This window comes from Crocuta crocuta, unplaced genomic scaffold (assembly GCF_008692635.1).
Source record: "Crocuta crocuta isolate KB4526 unplaced genomic scaffold, BGI_CrCroc_1.0 scaffold464, whole genome shotgun sequence".
In the NCBI taxonomy this organism is placed as follows: Eukaryota; Metazoa; Chordata; class Mammalia; order Carnivora; family Hyaenidae; genus Crocuta; species Crocuta crocuta.
Window position 1 is genome coordinate 154,338 of NW_027528805.1, and position 22,988 is coordinate 177,325.

The 22,988-nt window shown below is 33.0% G+C and overlaps 1 protein-coding gene across 1 annotated transcript in view; it reads left to right on the forward strand.

Annotated features, from left to right (window-relative positions):
• BRINP3 (BMP/retinoic acid inducible neural specific 3) overlaps nucleotides 1-22,988 on the forward strand; it is a gene marked incomplete at its 5' end in the record, with an annotated part of 215,162 nt that overhangs the window by 70,240 nt on the left and 121,934 nt on the right. Inside the window, 2 exons of the mRNA XM_077755789.1 lie at nucleotides 9,393-9,498; nucleotides 13,307-13,543. Coding sequence (XP_077611915.1) covers nucleotides 9,393-9,498; nucleotides 13,307-13,543 — 343 coding nt within the window. The remainder of the gene's footprint in view (nucleotides 1-9,392; nucleotides 9,499-13,306; nucleotides 13,544-22,988) is intronic.

Consider the following 22,988-nt stretch of genomic DNA (forward strand, 5'->3'; position numbering starts at 1 on the left):
GATGATTCTAATACTTAAAAGTGTGCTTTTTATTGAAATTATGGAGAATAAAATTAGGAGAAGTAGTTTTCAGCACAAAGTCATTTGCACAGACAAATAATTAAGAAATGGGGTATGCTCCTTTACATTGATTTTGTATTTGATTCGTGTTTGTGCTTCTCATGTAAGGATATGAGTCATCTGAGCATTGATTATGTATCATATACTACTTTAAACTTCTTTTAAATGGTTAGAACAGGTTCAAGAAACACTGACAATGTACAATATATTTTAAACCATGATATTAATTGCGTATAATGCAGTAAGTGTAGTGTATATTATAATGTGAAGGTGCAATTAAATTTAGCATTGATCTACTCATGTATTTTTTACTTGAGGTCATATAGCATTTTGTATATGAATTTGCACTTTTCTTACAAAACTTAGGGCAAAGTGACATGACGGAAAGTAGAATTGCTTTGTTATAAATAATAAAGTAATTTTAAGAATAAAGGACGTCTTGCTACTAGAATATCTTTATTCCAATATGAACATTTTCATATGCTTTTTGTAATTAACAATATTTGGAAATTCTTTCTTAATTAAATATTAAGTCCCAGAAATATTGCAACAGGATAAAGAACTCAGACTATATTGAATTGCAGTTTGATATTAAGTGATCAGTAAAATGTTCAAATAATAAGTAATGACTGGGAGAGAAAAAAATGATAAAGATATCTTTAAACTTAATATTCACATTGAAAATAAACAGAAATGATGCATGTATGTAATTTTAATTATTACATATAATTTATAATAAAGTACCATATAATGTCATATAATTACATAATATCATAAATGAATATCCTATCATTAAATGATTATATATTTATAACTTATATAATATTTAAAAATTTGTATAGTTACATATATAAAATTATATATGTTTTAGTATCTTCTCATGATTTAATTATAAGTAATGGGTTACAATATATTATTATACCATATTTAAATTAATATATACATATATGTATATTTAATATTAGCATTTTCTAAAGGTTTTTGTTAGTTTGATTGGTTTAGCCACATACAACTATAAAGATCTTATATTAGAACATAATAAAAACTAATCAGCACTTGCATTTTACTCTTTAGAAATCTAATGTAGTGTAATGTAAGAATATGTGGGAAGTTATATTTTAAGTCACTAATCAATTAATACTTAGAGTAAAAGGTAATTCCTTTGGCTTTCAATCAAAGTTATATAAACAGCACATTTATGGCAATATTTGTTATTCATGAGAATGACCCAAGATACTACACCATTCTAACTGACTTTACATCAACCTAGACCAGTTTCATTTTTATTTATTATAACTCTTTTGCTAAAGAGAGAGGGAAAAGGAAAGGGAGAATGAATTAGATTGATCAAGGCAAGTAAAGTTTAAAGCCCTTACATGTAGAACTTGGAAAGCCAGTATGATCCTCAGAATGGGTATTTGGTTGATGAGTCAGGAGGTTGAAGATCCAGTTCCAGCTCTAATTTCACTTGGATGATACTGAGCTAGCTTCATAACCTCTCTGGGCTCCAGATACTTAATTTGTGTAATGAGATGGTGAGGCTGGATGGTTTCTAAGATTCCTGATAGTTCTAGAACTCTTTATATGCTAGCACTGCTGCATTTTCTTCAAGAGGTTCTCAGAAAAGTTTAATAAATCAGAGTAAGTATTCTTTTGCTATTTCTAGTGAAAACTAAAATATTTATTCACCAATTTAGTTCACAATTATTGAATTCCTGCCATGTATCAAGTAATATGTGTAATTATGAATAGGGAGTTTACGGTTAAATAAGTGAAGACAATAATGTAAACACATGCATGCAAATTTTATAATTACCATAATAAAACATAAAGAAAACTTTGTGGTGAGATAAAGAATTAAGCTATTAAAATATCTTGAGAGAGTTAATCTCCCAATTCTTAGTATATTTATTCCCTAAAATAATTTTCTACTCTTGGGGAATAGTGTTTCTTATGGCTACTCATATATGAATTTATTCGGAAAAAAACTAATTGCTTTTTAGAAGAAATAATTGTGCTTTTTGGATTATGAGTACTTAACAAAATAAAATGAAATAAGGCTGCTTAAGGTATTCTTAGTGGAAGACTGATTTATCATGTGTTTATCTTTTAGATCATAGAATAGTTACCACCACATCCTTGAACAAAAACAAAATAAATATAACATTTTAATACTGTTAAAAATGGATTGGATTGTATTTTTTAAAAACTCCTTATAAATGAGCTACATTGTACTTATCAATATTCTATTGTTTCCTATGCATAATCAATAGTGATATAAAATTAATCAAAAAACTACTTCAATATACTCTAACTCTGAAGCAAATGAAAGTTAAGAAAAAATAAGAGGAAAAGGCTGTAAAGTTTAAAATCCATGAAAATTTGATCGATGAATAAAAGACAGTCTTGAACAATAGTTGCTTCTAGTTTCAATTATTTTTGTGTCTGGTAAACAGAAGATGGTAAATAAATGACAACAGGGGCGCCTGGGTGGCTGAGTCGGTTAAGCGTCTGACTTCGGCTCAGGTCATGATCTCACAGTTCGTGGGTTCGAGCCCCGCGTCGGGCTCTGTGCTGACAGCTCGGAACCCGGAGCCTGTTTCAGATTCTGTGTCTCCTCTCTCTCTGCCCCTCCCCTGTTCATGCTGTCTCTCTCTCTCTCTCTCTCGGAAATAAATAAAACATTTTTAAAAAAATAAATGACAACAGTGGAAAAAAGCAGTTGTTACTTCATTGTTTGAATTTACAACACAAACATTTATTTTTTTCACTAAAAATGACACATTGGAACAAAAAGGATACTGCCATTCCATATTTTTTCTTATTATATGATCAATAAATAGTTCACAAGTGACAAGCCATTGTAATGGAGATTAAACAGATTCTTGTCTGTTTTATAGTTTATGAAGTTAAAAAAAATTCCTCTATTGATTTCAGATAAAGTTTCCAGGAACATTACAAGCTTTAAAAAAAATATGCATTTATAGATTTACGATAAGAGATATATTATTCACATGATCATGCATTTTATTGAATTGTTGATAAACAATAATCAATTTCGCCAAAATGACAAGCTAATGCTTTGCTTCATTCTTTAAAAAGCCTAAAACAATATCACATTCACAGAGCTATGCATATAATGGATGTGTATCTATGATTTTACAAAGTACATATTCATTTTCATTTACTTTTTCACTCAACATTGATAAAGATTTTCTCTTTTTTAATGTTTTTTATTTATTTCTGAGAGAGAGACAGCACGAGCAGGGGAGGGTCAGAGAGAGAGGGACATACAGAATCTGAAGCAGGCTCCAGCCTCTGAGCTGTCAAAACAGAGCCCAATGTGGGGCTCGAACTCAATGTACCGTGAGATCATGACCTGAGCCGAGGTCCAACGCTTAACCAACTGAGCCACCCAGGTGCCCCGATAAAAATTTTCTCACATAATCATACTTGTTTTGAAGGACCCTTGATTGTCTTCAGTATTACTGATCAGAAACCTTTTTCTATTTTTCTTATAGTTACTGTTCTTTTCATTTTTATGTAACTGAACTGCTTATTTTTTCCTGTATCAATATTTCTAGCTTAGTCTATGGATTATTCTTACTATGTTGTGCTCTAATTGTGTATTGATGTGATCTTGTACAAAATTTCTACCGAGTCCCTTTCAGGGATGAGTTTGATTTAGGATGGCTTAAAATCAAGGCCCTTGCTCTCTAATTACAAAGAAAGGTGTTAACATCCAGCACTGATATCAGAAAAAATATTATGATCTTATAACGTTGAAAGAGAGGTAGAGTGTGGATAATTTCAATAAATTCACATGAGTTGAGATCCTCTTGTGCCTTTTCTTTTTTAATAGAAAACACTTACATATACTTTACATTTACCTTGAAGTAATTACTGTGGCATATGGTAAGCACTGTTCATGGATTACTTCAGTTTTGTTTCCCAAGCACATTGTGCTGTAGGAAAATGTTAGCCATCCCACCCACTAGAAACCTGAAGCTGAAATAGGTTCCTCTTTAGTACATTGGTGGAACTACAATAATGACCTGGACATGTTCATTTACATATTTTCTTCAAAATATGTAACATTATTAAGATTTTGTCTGCAAATATTTTAAATATATAATGACTGAGTTTGAAGATAATGGACTCTTAACAGTACAATTTTGTTTAGGAATGTGGTATGTTTTTCTGTTTGTTTACTTTTCTTTTGTCTTACTTTCTTCACTGTTTTAATGTTTAAAAAATTTGCTTCATATAGTTATTCTTCAACTAGCTCTTATTGAATTGATTTCGTTACTCCACTGCATCACTGTGGGATTATGTCATTTTTAGAATATGTAAGACTGCAGGAAAATTTGATGGAACATCATAAAGATTGTTTATTTCCAAGTAAATTACTTGTACCACGTTTTTAATCTAAATAAACATGGCTCTATACTATTGGTTAATATAATTACTTCCAAGGAATCTCCTTGAGTTAGGAAGGTTATGTATTCTTCTTTTAGACTTTGTAAAATTCTCCAACTGTGAAAAGAATAAACAGTAGCTTATAGGAACAATATAGGATCAATATAGGACAAGTTGAAAGGATCTTTGGTATCCTCTCTGATTTTTAATGATATATTTAAAACATAATCTGCATAGGGGCACCTGGGTGGCTCAGTTGAGTGTCTGATTTCAGCTCAGGTCATTGTCTCCTGGTTTGTGAGTTCCAGCCCCACATCAGGCTCCCTGCTGTGAGCACAGAGTCCACTTCGGATCCTTTGTCCCCTTCTTTCTGACCTTCCCCCACTTGCTCGCTCTCAAATATAAGCATTAAATTTTTTAAAATAAAACCCAATTCACATATATCAAGCTAGAAGTAAACTGCATATTTGTTATATTTTGAAGACAAATTTTTCCTAAATACATTCTAAGGTTCGATTTTCCTTTCTACAGTTGGTTAAGTCACATCTTCCATGTTTGCTACTCTATCCCAGTCATTCAGCTTCTACAGTTACATACAATTTTCTTCATAGTGCTCACATACAACCACAAATCATAGTAACTCCTCAGAGAGGGCATCATTTTTGGATCCTATAGACTGCATTCCCTTGCTTTCAACATCTTCCTTCCAATAGATGAATAAAACAAATTTAAAAATTGTTTTCTCATTTGATACCTTAGTTCTATAAACACAGAATGCTATCAGTACTGGATTGTTGTCAGTTGGCATTCATTTTGTTTTTAGTCTTATTCATCTTTATGATTATCTATTGAATCACTCTTCCATTTAAAAAATTTTAATGTTTTATTTATTTCTGAGAGAGAGAGAGAGACAGCATGAACAAGGGAGGGTCAGAGAGAGAGGGAGACACAGAATCCAAAACAGTCTCCAAGCTCTGAGTTAGCTTTCAGCACAGAGCCCATAGCAGGGCTCGAACCCACACACCGTGAGATCAAGACCTGAGCTGAAGTCGGATGCTTAACCAACTAAGCCTCAGGCACCCCTCCATTTTTATATTATATATGAAGACCTCTGTATCAAGTGTTCATCTGTCAACTGATGAACAGAAGTTCAAGCTATTTGTGGTACAACCACATAATTCATTTTTGGTAGAGTTAATATCTCTATAGAAATGTTTGTAGAATAAATTGACTTTCATTACTTTCTTTTCATTTTAATTTCTTGATAGCATTGCAAAAACAAAATTAGTATGGATGCATTTATTAATGTTGACACTAATAAGACATGTAAGGGCCTTAAATATGAAACCATTGAAAATAAGAGGTTTGCATTATTGACTGTGCTAGAGCTTGTGAATTTTTATATTAAATCAGAAAATTATTAGTGTATTCACTTGTGAAAGATAAAGAATAAGATGAAATTATAAACTGGGGCCCCAGGGTGACTCAGTGACTGAAGCTTCTGACTCTTGGTTTCAAGTCAGATCATGATCTCTTGGTTCATGGGTTTGTGGTGCACTGACAGTGAAGAGCTTGCTTGGAGTTTTCTCTCCCTCTCTCTCTATCCCTCCCCTGCCTGTGCTCTCTTTCTGTCTCTCAAAAACAAATAAGCATTAAAAAAATAAAGTAAAATTATAACTAGGATAAGCTAGATTTTTATTATTATATATTATGAAAGGTGAGAGATGAAAGCTATATGTAGATATAGAAACATATTCACACTTCTAAATGTATAACCCCATTATTTAAATTTCCTGCATTTATTCTCATAAACACAGTAACTTAATATAACTGAAGGTCTGTAAAGAGATGGAATAGTACTATTTATATTCTTTCAAGGGTTAAGTGTCAAAAGATTGCCTTCCAAATTCCAAGATCTCACATGTCAAGAAACAGGTGCTTAAAGCCAATTTTATTTGCATTTTTATTTATTTATTTTTAAGTTTATTTATTTTGAGAGAGACAGAGACAGTGTGAGTAGGGGAGAGACATACAGAGAGGGAGGGAGACAGACAGACAGACAGACAGAGACTGAGAACTCAAGCAGGCTCTGCACTGACAGCACACAGCTTGATGTGGGGCTTGAACCCGCAAAACCGTGAGATCATGACCTGAGCCAAAACCGAGAGTCAGATGCTTAATCAACTGATCCACCCAGGTGTCCTAAGCCAATTTTAGGTTTTAAAAATTCCTTAAGATGACAAATACTGGAGTTTGTTCCTATTATTATGCTGTTTGTGTGTGCTGGGGGACAATAGTTAAACTATATGAGAGGACAACATGAAGATTTAAATTACATTAAACCCTAAGTGTTTCCTTTAATGCCTTTAATCCTCCTTTTACCCTTTTGTTAATCATTTATATTTAAATGTCATTTATATACACATACATACACATACATGTATGTTATACATATCAACATTAGATATGATTTCTCTGAACAAAATAAGGGATGGTCAGTATCACCATTGGAATATAGTGGTGCGAAGTATAAAAGTTGGTGTGATGTTAGGGAAAAGGTATTGCTTTGCCCTGATAAACTGCATTCTCAACTTTTGCTTTGTACTCATAATCAATATACGTTATTCTAAAAGACTTGTTACAAAATATCATAGAGATGTCATTGTGCAAATTATACATTCAATCAGTGCATCTGAGCTGACATATCTATCCTTTTGTCTTTGATTATTACCTATAAGTGTTTGACTCTCAAGTTAATAATCCCATCTTTGATATAACTCATAAGAAATAGATCTGCACTGTTACTCCATCTACTGGATGTGTCCAGTTGAGAATGTTATTCCATTCAGAAGTCAGACTGCTCAGAACCAAGCTCTCCTACATGCTCACAGTGGACCCTATTTGCAACGTATCTTATTGTTATCGCTCATGCTCAAAACCTCAGTTTCCTTTTCTTCCCTCCACTGTGTACATTTTAAGTGTTTCATAATCTTGCCAAGTCCAATTGTTTTACATAATTTGTCTTCTTCAGATAAATGTTATTGCCACTGCTTTATTCAGGCCTTTTCCATCTCAATAACGGCCTCACTGTCTTCCTTCTTATGATTTTTGCCTTCAAACTCTCCCCTTCTTTTCAACTTAACCAATGTCCATGGTCTTATGCAAGAACTTAGTATGTGATGTGGATACTATAGTGAACAAAATAGGACGTATTTCCTGCACTTGGGGGACTTGCATTCCAATGATAGGTGTCAATGGTAATCATGATAAATGAGTAAATTATACAGCAGTTAGAAGCTGAAAATTACTTTGGAAAATGTACAACAAGGTAAGGAGGAAAGAAAATAATGGTTCAAAGAGGGAAGTGTGGGAAGGTGTATTCACTGAAAATAAGCTAGTCCAAGTAGTCCTAAGAGAGTGACATTTGAACAGAAACTTGAAAGAAGTGAAACAGTGAGCTTAAAAATATTTTGAGCATTTCGGATGCAGGAACAGCAAGTCAGAAATCCCAAGTCAGGAAAATAACTAGCCTGTTCGAGGAACAGCAAAGGGCCAGTGTGGCTGGAGTGGAGTAAATGAGGAAGAGGAGAGGGGATGAGTTTAGAGAGGTAACCGCAATAATTGGATAATATAACATTTAAAAATTTTTTAATGTTTATTTTTGTGATAGAGAGACAGAGCATGAGTAGGAGAGAGGCAGGGAGAGAAGGAGACACAAGATCTGAAACAGGCCTCAGGTTCTGAGCTATCAGCACAGAGCCTGATGCAGGGCTTGAACCCACCAACCATGAGATCATAACCTGAACCAAAGTTGGATGCTTAACTGGCTGAGCCACCCAGGTGCCCCTGGATAATATAACATTTGTTTAGTTCTAGGAAGGGCTCTGGGTTGTACCCTCAGTAAGATAGAAAGCCATCATGGAGTTGAATGGTGAAATGAGATGATCTGAATTACTTTTGGAAACCATTCTGGTTGTTGTGTGGATAGTATCTTTTTTAAAATACAAAGATGATTATAATATTCCCCTGTTTTAAAATTGTTTTTAAATTATCCCAAGGATAAATTTCCAGTTTCACTTAATTTCCTAAACTCCTCCTCATCTCTTCATACTATACCTCTCAAGACACCCATGGAAAATTAGTCTGCAACATGTGATTCTACAATTACATGCTATGGCTGAGCACTGCAAACCCCAACTTTGTAGAAATGGGAAAAAATACAAGTGGAAGTCATTAAGGAAATTTTGTGTGGGTGTTTGAAATGTGCTTCACCTTGAGGATAGATAAAATCAGTTAGTCAGAGGGAAGAAAAGGAAGATGGCGGTGGAGGGTGTATAAGCAAAGGCATAGAATTAAGAATGTCCAGCTGGAGAGCAAGATAATGTACTTGCTGGGGATAATTGGGACAGGTGGAAGCCAAGCAGAAGAGTTTTGGCTTTGAAGACACCATCAAAGATGGAAAAATGATAGATTTTTAAGTAGAATAAAATAATAAAATCAGTTTTTAGACAGTACCCTGACAGATGGGTCTGATTAACTGAGGAAAAATGAACAAACAAAAAACAATTCTCATACGAGTCAAAACTTGCTCTCTATCTAAAGGAACATGGCCTTGTCATATCTTAGTTAAAATCAATGACCTTAGGTGAGTGATGCTTTTGACCAAAGAGGGCTTCTATTATTTTCCCAGAAGATGTATGCCTAGCCAAAGGAAAGAGAATGGAATTGAAGACAAAGGGAGATATTTGTCTTCTCTGTGCTTAGGTGTATGTATTGCTGGTATGTATCCGATCCTATGCCTTTCAGTGATGTTTACTGTCAAACATATAATATCCGTGTGTGACAACTACATTGAGCTAAAAGAACATGGTAAAGTCTGATTTATATAATAAAGTTGATGTTTTGTTTGTCAGGTAACAGAAACACGGACTGGTCCTCTTGGCTGCAGTAACTATGACAACCTAGATTCTGTCAGTTCTGTTCTGGTTCAGAGTCCTGAGAATAAGATTCAGTTGCAAGGTATGTAGCTAAAATTTCATTAATTCTCTACAAGACTGGATAACAGTTATCCAGTTGAGATTTCTTTCTCCTTCTCCTCCTCCTCTTCCTCCCCCTCTCCTTCTTCTTCTTCTAACAAGCAGCACTAGGCTGTTAAAATACTCATAAAATGTTAATTTACTATTTTGTATTGATAATAACATTCTATGCCAGATGAAGAATATGTTAAAATGCACTTTATTTCTTAAATTAGGTAATCTGTTGTAATTGAAAATTTATCGTGGTAACATTTTACTTCCATACAGTAATCTTTATCTCAATATGTAGCTACGTTTTCATAGGTCTGTCTGGGTTTTGACATTTTCCTTATAGATTTTAGTAAAAGTTGTAACCATATCTACGCACAGAGTAGCATGAACTGTTGACATTTTAAGGATGACCTAATATTTAAACATTTGACTCTTGGTTTTGGTTCAGGTCAGGATCTCATAGTTTTGTGAATTTGAGTCCCATGGTTTAGGACTCTCTCTCTCCCTCTTTCTGCCCCTCCCTTACTCGTACTGTCTCTATCTCTCTCAAAGTCAATAAATAAACTTTAAAAACAAACAAACAAACATAACCTAATATGGTACATAGAACTGCATTTGTCTTCTGATACATAGACGCTTATTTGAGAATATATTAACAAAATATTTATATTTGCCTTACTTCCGTTGTAAAGGATAATATAATAATGGTAATAATTTACCTTCTGTTTTCTATTGCTATATTTTGTAAGATAATTCAATAGAAGGCTTTTAAGTAACTTGTAACACATTATATACTGTCCTGAAAAGGGTCATTGGCATGTGTATTTATTTACATGTGCAGGAAAGGTTATGAATACACATTTTTAAACACATACTAGTTGAAAAAGTTCAGAAAAGCCTTGTGATGACAAATTATCTAAATTGGATTGACTGATCAACTTGATCAATTTTCATTTATACTCTAGTCTTCCTTTCCTCTTGTCTCCTTTAAAATTTTAACTGCATAAGTTAAAGCTGCATTTACATTATTCAGTTTTACATAACAATGCTTAAAAATTCCAAAAATTCAGACATTTTTCCTCAACATTTCAATTTTGAAAAGTGTAATAGCTTTGGGTTATTTAAATTTACCCTAAATAATAAATGAATCTCATCTCTTTTCAATTGTATACAAAATACTTAATAATTTTTAAAAATTTTTAATGTTTATTTTTGAGAGCAAGAGTACAAGTGGGAGAGGGGCAGAGAGAGAGAGGGAGACACAGAATCCAGAAGCAGGATCCAGGCTCTGAGCTGTCAGCAGAGAACCTGACGCAGGACTCAAATCACAAAATGTGAGGTCATGACTTGAGCTGAAGTTGGACGCTTAATCAAATGAGCCCCCTAGGTGCCCCCCAAAATTTTAACTTTAAATGCCATCAAATTTCTCATTATCAATTTTAGATATAAAGTTATTGAAATATGTTTTTCTTATTTAAACAAATGCTGTCCAAATAAGTGTAATTCTCTACTGCTTAATCTCTTCTAAATGTGTGGATTAATATGCCATCAGAGCATTAAGTTTAATTGAAAAGGATTCAGAATATTTATATGAAATATTTTTATTGATTTGTTATTGAAATTTATTTTTTAACATGAGTCATTAATTGTTGCTTTTTGTGAATCACTGTGCTTAGTTTTCAGAATTTATATTATGAAAGCAAAGCTTCAACCTCTTATCTGTCTTGGAAAACAATTAGCACAGTGAATTGTGCTAAGCGAAACAGTGCTTCTCTTTTGAATAATTATTGTTTCTACTTTTTTCCATTTCTGTTACTAATGCAGAAACCTGTATCTCTATTTTTTGCCTCTTCTATTTTTGAAGACTCTATTTTCAAATGTCTATCTCAACGTTATGTGTACCCCAGTGGTGCAAAGAACTTTCCAAGATAATTTCAGGAAATTAATATCAAAATCCTCAACTTCCTATGTGTTCTTTGCAAATTTCATCTATATTGAGAGTCCAAGTATTTATGTTGCTTTATCTGTTCAACTTCACCATTAATAGTAGCCCTTCTCCACTTAAAAAAAATGCAAAGCATTAGTTGATTCTGGATCAACATTCCCAGGATACATTCCTTTGAAGGGTATAAAAGATTTTAGGTCACTATATGTTACAAGTGGAAAAGCTGGTGTCTCAAAGTAGAATTTTATCAGAGCAAGGAAAGCATCAATAAGAATTATTCAAAGTAAAAGCATCAGGCAACAAATTCAGAACAAAACTCCATGACCTAACTATATTAGAATGAACATTCTGAAATGAGATGTCCAAGAGACGCACACAGTACATTAATTTTGACCTAAAAAAATGAAGTCAAATGTTTCTGGCAGTGAGGAAGCTAAGTTTACCTGTGTGTTTGTCCTTGAGATCTGGCTTTACCAATTAGCTTACAAACAGACCATTCAAAAATTGAAAAAGCCATACCTAAAACTCCGAATTATTGATGATGATAATTGTAATATATAACAAAGAGTAACTCATAAGAAAGTGTTAGAAAATATACTATTAATATATTCATATTAATATATTAATGACATTAATAATATTCCGATGTTTCCAACTCCTTATTAATTTAATATGTCAAACAAAGTATTTCTGAGTGAAAGGGTAAAAGAGTAATGAAAAGTCATTTATTAAATCTTGGTAATAACTTTTTGGTAAAATTCCCAGAAACTGAGATGTGAATGATTCATGATTGAGTAACAAATACATTTCCAGATCAGTTGGTTCCTAATGTTTTATTTCAACAAAATTGACAGACGATTGGTTTATTATCAAATAGGGGATTTAATGATAGGTCACTATATTTTGCTTATAGTAAAAACTTAAAGATATTACCTCATAAAACTGTTTCATTTCCTATTTTCTTTATCTATTGATGTATTGGAACAATTTCTTTTTCTTTTTAATATCCTTAAGAGTTTATTAGAGACTAGTTTCACAGGCCACAGGAAGTAGAAGGACCATGTACAGCCATACAGGAAACAGGCAGGGAGCTTGGAGGGCAAGGGCAGTGTAGGGTCTTGTTTATAGAGAACTGAACTGATGGTTACTGGAGGTGAGGAAGATGGGTTAACTAGGTGATATGGATCAAGGAGGGCACTTGTCATGATGAGCGCTGGGTGATGTATGGAATTATTGAATCATTATATTGTTCACCTGAAACTAATATGACACTATATGCTAACTAACTGGAATTCAAATGAAAATCTTAAATTTAGGTGCACCTGGGTGGTTCAGTCGGTTAAGCGTCCGACTTCAGCTCAGGTCATGATCTCACGTTTCCTGGTTCGAGCCCGGCGTCGGGCTCTGTGCTGACAGCTAGCTCACAGCCTGGAGCCTGTCTTCGGATTCTGTGTCTCCCTCTCTCTCTGACCCTCCCCTGCTCATGCTGTCTCTATCTCTCTCTCAAAAATAAATAAAACATTAAATTTTTTAAATTCAAAAAAAGAGCCAATTAAATAAATTTTTAAACATCAGGTAATTTGAGGGATTAAACACCTCTATCATTTCTGGGGTTCTTGGACAGTGCACAGTCAATGTTTGTTGAAAAGAATTACAAGTATTTGAAATTTTGTAGGCTTAGATTATTTTTTCTTTCCTTTTTCTTTTTTCTTTGGTCTTAGATAATTTTCTAATGATTGCTTTAAACTCATGTCATATATTAAATTGGTGGTCTTTTTTGAATATTTTAAATATACATTATCCCTTTTTACTTTGTCAAAAAAAAAATACTTACCTGCTTTTTTTGTTCTTAAAGGGCTGCAAGTTCTCCTTCCAGACTATCTTCAGGAGCGTTTTGTACAAGCAGCTTTGAGCTACATCGCTTGCAATTCAGAGGGAGAATTTATCTGCAAGGAAAATGATTGCTGGTGTCAATGTGGTCCCAAATTTCCAGAATGCAACTGCCCCTCCATGGACATTCAAGCCATGGAAGAGAACCTTCTTCGAATAACTGAAACCTGGAAAGCCTACAACGGTGACTTTGAGGAATCAGGTAAGATAAGTTTTAATGTTAACACTTAAACTTTGCCAAAAATAAAAAAACAGTAACTACTATACTGAAATTACTACTTTATCTTTTTGGAAGAACTATTACATAATTGGAAAGCCTTTTATTTGATTTCTAATATTACTACTTCAAATAGACACCTGTATCACTTATATTACCAATGATTCTGTATTTTGCTGAAAACATATATTGTGCTTTGGATACTGCTATGTACTTTCGGCACTAGAACTTAGCCTGCTCTTGAACTGATGTATGAGTCATTTAAGAAAGAAAGCGTTTGCCTTCCTCAATACAAGAATTTATCATCTGATTTTTCTGATATATCTCTAGCTTTTTCTAATAGCTCCTGGGTTTCACTAGTGAGACAAAAATACAGAGATCATTTATTTGTTCTACACCTTCTTTACATTAACATGAATCTCACGAATGTTTACCTTCATGGAACTATTTATTTTTTAATCAAATTTAAATCAATTTTGATTTATGTCCGTGGGTTTTTGTTTTTGTTATATCTGAATTTTTATGAGTGTATATATGTGCTTGGTTCTCACTGATTACATAACATGTAATAGCTTTCATTTCATAAAGCACTGAATTCTAATAAAAGATTAAGGATGTTTCAACATAAAATTGAAAATGTCGATAAAAGCATATACAATAATATAAGATAAAAGAATAATTAAAATACTTAGATTATGGTGAGCATAATCATGTTGTAATTACTCAAAAGGGTTGGGCATCACTAACTTTCAAATGGGCAAAATAGGTTTTAACTGTCAAGAGGTCAGGCTTATACAATTGTTAGAATTCTTCTGGTGATTGATTTAGCCAAACATACTTAAAAAGTGACAACCACATTCAACATCCATTCATGACAAAGGATTTAACAAATTAGCCATGGAAGGAACATATCTCAACCAAATAAAGACCACCTAGGACAGGTCCACAGCTAACATCAGATAAGAAACAATACGGTTGATCGTTGCAACAAAGCATCGTCTTTTTGTGGAGTAGAACCTCCAAATTATAAAATAAAAGGGTAGGCAAACAAATGTAGGAAGGATCAATGATTTAGGATTTCTAAAGGTATATTTTGATCAAAATAGTGCATATAAGTAACACTTTTCAATTATAAATATTTTCAAATACAAAAATTTCTTTTTATATAAACAGGAAGAACTTTCTAGAATCAAAGATCTTTATCCCCTTGAAATTGTTGGAAATTCTAATGAATTTATCCTTCTATTTTATATATATATATATATTATTTTTTAAGATTAAATTTAAAATTCACTTGGCATACAGTATAATATTAGTTTCAAGTGTACAATACGGTGATTCTTACACTTTCATACAATACTGGGTGCTAATCACAAGTGCACTCTTGAATCCCCATCACCTGTTTAATCCATCCCCACCTGCCTCCCCACTGGTAACCATCAGTTTGTCTTTTATAGTTAACACTCTGTTTCTTAGTTTGCCTTCTTCTCTCTTTTACTCCCTCTTTTGTTTGTTTTGTTTCTTACACTCTACATGTGATTGAAATCATGTTATTTGTCTTTCTCTGACTGACTTATCTCTAAGTGCAGCCATGTCGTTGCAAATGGTGGCAAGATTTCATTTTTTATGACTGAGTGTAACATCTTGATCCATTCACCAGTCAATGGTCATTTAGGCTGTTTACCTAATTTGGCTATTGTAGATAAGGTTGCTATAAACATTTGGGTGCATGTATACATTGGAATGAGTATTTTTCTATTCTTTAGGTAAATATCTAGTAGTGCAATTGCTGGATCATAAGGTAGTTCTGTTCTTCCTGAGAAATCTTCATACTGCTTTTCACCATGGCTGCACCAGTTTGTATTCCCACCAACAGTGCAAAAGGCACCCAAATGAGCAAGGATTAAAAGTAAAACTTTCACTATTTGCAGATGATATGATACTCTATATAAAAAGTCCAAAAGATTCCACACATACACACACACACACAAAGCTGCTAGAACTGAAAGACAAACTTAGTTAGATTGCATGATACAAAATCAATGTACATAAATCTGTTATATTTCTATATACCAATAATGAAGCAACAGAGAGAGAAATTAAGGGATCAATCCTATTTATAATTGCACCAAAAACAATAAGCCATCTAGGAATAAACCTAATGAATTTCTAATCTCAAAGTTTTCTTTCTAATTTTCCCAACAGAATACTCAGATATCATGTCTGAGACGTATATAATGTTCTATTCCAGCATACCATCTGATGTTTAAAAATAATTATGTAAGACTACACTTTTAGATAAACAACAATATGTGGTAGTCTCCCTAGGTTTACATCAAAGCAACAACACAACTTCTATCTCATGTTACAGTATATGATAGGTTAGATCAGGGAATCCTCTGAGCCTGTCTATATTTGCAAAATTCAAATAGGAATGTTACACTTTTTATTTTGACTTTAAAAGTTTATTAAAATAAGGGACACCTGGGTGGCTCAGTCAGTTAAGCGTCGACTTCAGCTCAGGTCATGATCTCACAGTGTGTGAGTTTGAACCCTGCATTGGGCTCTGTGCTCAGATCCTGGAGCCTGTTTCAGATTCTGTGTCTCCTTCTCTCTCTGCCCTTCCCCTGCTCTCACTCTGTCTTCATCTCTCAAAAATAAATAAACATTAAATTAAAAAATGTATTAAAGTAGAAATAACTAAAATATTAAAATAGAAATCATCGTTTGGGTTTTGTTTCCAGGCAAAATGTAGTATATTGAAGTAAAACAGCATTTCCACTGATAGTAACTAGAAAGATGAATATTTTTTTAAGTTATACTTTTAAACATGTAATAGGTCACAACAGCAACAAAACTAACCTAAATAAAATGTCTGACAGGAGGTATAAGCTAGGGGTTCACATTTTTCTTTCCCTCCTTTCTTTTCCCCCCTCTTCCCTCCTCCTTCCCTCCCTCCCTCCCTCTCTCCTTCTTTCCTACCTTTCTTTTATTCATTAATTTACTTAATTCTGCAAACATGTGACAGTTCTTGATTTAGAGTAAAATCTGAGGACTGTGCATTTGACCACACAAAGAGTGGCTGATGGAAGAAGATAAACCAACAAAACTTTCCGTGGTTGTGGACATTGTAGTGATAAAATTCTAGATCTAATGGACCTAAAGAAGTTCAGTTTTAATACAAGGTATTTGCTGAATTTTAGACAGTGCTGGATGCTACAGAATGATTCAAAAGTCTCTGAAAGTAGGATGAAGTTTATCACAGACTTTCAAGAGCATAAGACAAAAACTCTCTAAAGGGAGGAGCTTGCAAATAAAACTGGCAAGATGGAAAACCCTACAGAAAATGATGCATTGACACAGTTTCTGCAGCTGCTTTTCCCTGGGGCACATTTATCAGTTCCAGGCAGAGTTAGAAGCTGAGAACCTAGGATTAGCTCGTGGAAAATGCTGCTATTCCAGAACACTGAAACCAGAAGGTAATTTTGGACTTACAGTAGATCAAAATGAGAATATTGGAGACTTTGAAGTCTTTTAATTTCATGGCCAGTCTCCTCTTTAAAAACATTTGTCTTTTTTTGAGTCTACCTATGGTAGACGACTAAAGAGATAAACTAAAACCTCTGAGTGATAAAATTGAATATTTGCAGTGTTATAGACCTGAAAAAGCAAATGCTCAAAAGGCAGATAATTGAAAGTTTGAAAGGACCACACTTTAACAACAGGGGAGAACTAGAAGTAGATTGAGTCCTATACAATTATAGCCAAGGACTAATACAGTTTAAATCCTGATCTTAAGGAGTTGACCCTGAAAAGATTAAATCCCATAGTGTCTGTTAAGTATGGAGAGGGTGGCCTCTTGAGGATGAAAACATTTTTTAAAGACTGCAGTTCTTTTGATATTGATGGACATAAAACCCTAATTTACAACATATGTGAGCACCCAAGATCTTGTAGCTAATGTCAGAGCAAAAAGAAACCAGGCAATAGATGTAAGATGATTCCAATATTGAAATTGGTAGGAACGATTTTAGATAATTGTTATTAAAATGTTCAAAAAAGTAACAAAAGGCTAATGTAGATGAAGATGCTGAAACATTCACCAGAGATTTGGAATCTGTAGAGGTAGACTACAGGACATTCTAAAACATAAAAATACAGTAACTGAAATCAATAGCTCAAAGTCTTCTTTTAATAAGCGTTGTGGCACAATGGATGGCAAGATTAGTGAATGTGAAGACAGATGAATAGAACAGACAAAATGGAAGCAATGAGGAAAGCAATAACAAAATATTGGGAGATATTCATAAAAGGTCTAACATATGTTTTAATCTGAGGCACAGGAGGAGTAGATGGTAAAATGGCATAAACAATATGCAAAGACATAATGGATACTTTTTTTAAACTGAGAATCCATACATCATTCTACAGATCAAAAAAAGGCACAGCAAACACAAACACAAGGAAAGATATATAAAAAAATCACAGATAGACACATCATACAGAAGCTGTTGAGGAAGAAAAGCAGAAAATAGTTTTCAATATAACTAGAGGAAAAAAAGACATTACTCTCAGGGGAGTAATAACAGGTCTGATTTATGAAAAGTCAACAGAATTTGACATCTTTAAAAATAAAAAAAATAACTATTAATTTAGAATTATGTACCCATCCACAGCTTTTCAAAACTGAGTGTGAAAATAAAGATGTGTTCACACAGAAATGTTAGGTAAAGACATGGAAATGGGAAAAGGAGGACTAGAAATAGCAAATATATGAGAGTGAATAGCAACTGTATGAAATAATTATAATGGAATATGGAAATAATATATATGTATATAGAATTTTAATATATTATAATAGTATATTAATGAGCAATGAATGAAAAGAGTTAATATTCTCAGTAGTTCAAGGTGTTCCCATTGCTGAGGATGTGTTAAGGGATATAATTTGTATTAGAGAGAAATAAATCAAAGACATACATTTATAATTTTTAGGAAACTCTAAAAGAAGGAAAAATGTTTAAAATCTAGAAAAAGAAAATCAAATAAAAGTTATTTTGTTACCCCCCAAAAAGATAATAAAGTAGAAAACAGAAGAATCATCTGGATCAAATAGGTAAACCCAGTTATAAAGGGGTAAGTGTAGATTGTCTTTCCAATAGATTGTAGCTGGTCAGATATAATCCCACTATAATGCTTATAATATTAAATATATTTTTCTTATTACATTAAATATTCTAAATAAAAGACCACAAGACTGGTTAAAATAACACAGCAGTGATAATAATAATAATAATAATAATAAAAGATTATTTGTTATTTACTAGTGACATGTTAAGGATATAGATCAATTGAGTGAGATTAAAGGGTGGAAAAACTATGTAATGTAAACTATAGCTAAAAATAATAAATTATAATACCAGATATATTAATTGAAATAAAATATTTCATGATAATAAAATAGTCAATCCAATAGGAAAATATGATTATTAATTTATATTAGCTACAAAATAAAAATGTACCCCATCAGTTACATAGTCAAGTCAGACTTTATTTAAGACTGTTATAATTGAGGAACCTGAACAGCTCAGTCAGTTAATCATCAGGTTATGATCTTGTAGTTGATGAGTTGGAATTTCACACCAGGCTCTGTGCTGACAGATCTGAGCCTGGAGCTTGCTTTGGATTCTGCGTCTCCTCTCTGCCCCTCCCCTGCTCATGCTCTGTCTCTCTCTCAAAAATAAACAAACATTAAAAAAATTAAGAGTATTGTAATAAAGGAAAGAGACGTACAGCAGGGAAGAGAAGTTGAAATCAAATCCTCTGAAACAAAAGGCAGAAGGAATTTTAAAGCATTGGGATTAACTCATGGTAAAGTACTAAAAAACATGACCAGGAAAACTGATCAATATGATTAAGCTAACTGCACCTTACTTAAGTTTGTCTTCTACTTTCCCCCAGAGACTGGGAAATAGACATTCTAACTTCTTTTTCTTGGATGATTTCATTTCAAAGTGATGACTCCCAGATCCTTGAGAAAGACCTTATGGTTTGTAAAGGATTTGTATTATAAAAAGGACACAGAAAGAATTTACAAATGCAAATTTTCTGTCAGAAGGGGAGATCAGGGGCCTGTAGTCAAGAAGAAACCTATTTAAAAGTTAGTCAATGTTGTCAACAAAATCCCAAATATTTACTGTAAAAGACAAAAAACAAACAAAGAAACAATGAAATTTAAAACTTCTATAATTAAAAACAGCATTAAAAATGAGAAGGCAAGGGGCACCTGCTTGGCTCAGTTGGTTAGGTATTTGACTCTTGGTTTTAGCTCAGGTCATGATCTTGTGGTCTGTGAGTTCAAGCCCTGAATCAGTCTCTGAACTGTTAGTATGGAACCAGTTTGGGATTCTCTCTCTCCCTCTCTCTCTCTCTCTCTGTACTTTCCTGGTTGTGCTCTATTTCTTTCTCTCAAAATAAATAAATAAACTTTAAAAAAATGAGAAGGCAATTTATATAAAAGGAAAACATATTTGCAAGACATTTGTCAAACAAAGAACTCCTATGCATAATGTATAAAAATCCTTCTAATCAATTAAAAAATAAATAAATAAATGGTTGAAATATTTCAATACCTTGAAAAGGAAGAACTCCAAATGGAAAATAATTACACAACAAAGTGTTCAATAGCATTAGTCATCAGAAAAAAGCAAATGGAGTCATAAAGCCACCCATGATAGCTCTACACACCTAGCAGAATGGCTAAAATTAAATAAAGAAGAAGATGATGAAGGGGAAGTGAAGAGAAACACAAAGGGAAGAAGAAAGGGAAGAAGAGGAAGAAAAAGGGAAAGAAGGAAGGGATGGGGGAGGGGAAGAAAAAGGGAAAGGGACAAGAGATGGGGAAGGAGTAATATTCTTAACACTGAAAATGGAATATGCCAAAATGCCTATCAAGAGGGCAAGATTTAAAAAATCATGGTGTATTTACACAACGGAATTCTATGAAGCTAAGTGAATAAATGATATACCCAGAATGATATAAATAAATCTCTTAAGTATCAAATTGAGCAAAAGAAACCCAAAGCAAAATTGTGTATACTTTGTGATTCCATTTATATGAAATATAAAAATAAGCTAAGTTCATCTATTCTAGTCCAAGTCAGGGCTTTGGTACCTTTGCTGAGGCAAGTGCTGATGTGATGGATGAGGGTCTGAGGTGCTTCTTTGGTGGTAAGAAGCTGTTACTCCTTGCTCCAGAGGCTGTTATAATGGCAAGTTCAGTGTTTGAAAATTCTCCGAGTTCACACTTACAATATGTGCATCTTACTCTTCTCATGTCCTAATTTAATACAAATTAAAAAACTAAGACCAAGAATCTTCGCATCTAAATAATCAAACGGTCATAATTCCAGGATAAATGAATGAATTAAATGTTTTTAAAGCTCATTACATATTATGTGCCAAAATATGTAATTGGTGAAAAATTAATCAGAAGTATTCAATGGCCAGGGGCTCTGAACTACTAGCTAAAAGCTAATGCGAATTACAGTCAGACTTCTTCACCCCCACCACCACTATTAAAACAAAACAAAACAAAACAAAAAAAGTCAGACTTTTTCATCTTAACTCCTATGTGTACTATTCATCTCAGGTTAAAACCAAATTCTTATCATACCAGTTCAATTGTGTCAACGTTGAGAAAAAAATGATTTATGGACTAAATCTATTTTTTTATAATAATTCTGAAACTATTTCCAATGTTGAAAACAACTTATACTAAGTTATTTGATTCAGTTGAGATATAGTGTATTTATTTAGCTCAATCAAATTTAATTTGAGGAGTGACCCTACTTTGCTATACATTTTCTGATTCATGATAGAAAATATTGAGGTGTTCTTTTTATTAGTACAATACATCTTCGGTAAAACCACATTCACTATCCACACAACAGGTAAAATATTGTTTTTACTGGACTCCTTTCAAAACTAGCCAAATGTATGGGAGAGCATATTTGATAGTTTTGAGAATTTTTTTTTTTAGAAAGAAAATTTCCTTTTTTTGCCTCATAGAGATAAACAAAATATAAAAAGTAATGAGGCAGATATTGCGTTGGGAAAAAGTTTTCAACTGATCTCATCACTCACAGGCTCCAGTAAGTTGATAGATTTTATTCTAAGTACTTTGATTGTAAGGAAATATATCAACTTGTGTCATGTTCCTAATGATTAAGAATGATGATTAGGTTATTTTAATGTTTTGTTATTTATTTCTGAGAGAGAGAGAGAGAGTAGGGGAGGATCAGAGAGAGGGAGACACAGAATCTGAAGGAAGCTCCAGGCTCTGAGCTAGCTGTCAGCACAGAGCCCGACGCGAGGCTCGAACCACAAACCATGAGATCATGACTTGAGCCGAAATCAGATGCTTAACTGACTGAGCCACCCAGGTGCCCCTGATTAGATTATTGTAAAATACTTGACAACTTTTTAATGCAAGTAATTAACAAATCTAAGTTATATTTTTATTGAAGCTGAAGAAAAAAATCAGTTTGCATTTGCTATTTTGTCAGATTAGAATACGAATCTAAATTTAGAAAATTCTTCCTTACACAGGTAAACAACATGGGATGTGGAAATATGGGTATTACAGTATATAGGAACAATATAGAATGCTAATATCAGTCACCACACAACAAGGAAGAAAATTTCAGATTTTATTGGATCAGTGTAACTTGTTTGTAAATACCTTTCTGTTTTGTGTGTTTTCTCTTATCTCCAAATATAAAATTAAATCAGCTGACCAGATTTCGTGTACAATGCTAAGCCATTTTTATATTTGTTTATATATGGTTCATTTTGTTCTGTAATATAATTCCTGGAAAATACACTTTTGACAGCCTGCCAAGAAAGTGCCAGAAAATTTTAAAATAGAATGTATTTTTTCATATCTTGCAGCCTGAGAGAATTTTGGTTGTAAGAACTATATTTAAATAAATCTATTTATTATCTACTTTTATATTTTCAGAAACATATTAGTGTTGTTTAATAAGGAAAAATGGTTGCATATATGTAACAGTGATTATAGTGAAAGAAAGGATGTATGATAAAGATACAGGGAAAGGCACAGGGAGATATAGATGTACACGACAAATGAAAGACACGCACACAGTAACAGTAACCAAATATGTAAGCCCTTTATTTTTTTAAGATTAGTGGTTACTTTATTTTTTTCTGGCAATTTAGGTAAATGATTGCATGATCCAAATCAAAGTAAATGTTAAGTTTATTTATTTAGAGATAGCTCTATAACTGTAAGGACTTCCAGGTTTTAAATTAGGTTAGAATTCTTGATCAAGACCTGAGTAGCAATAAGCAAAAAAAAAAAAAAAAAAAAAAAAATTTTTTATAAAATTAACAAAAAATATTCCTTTTA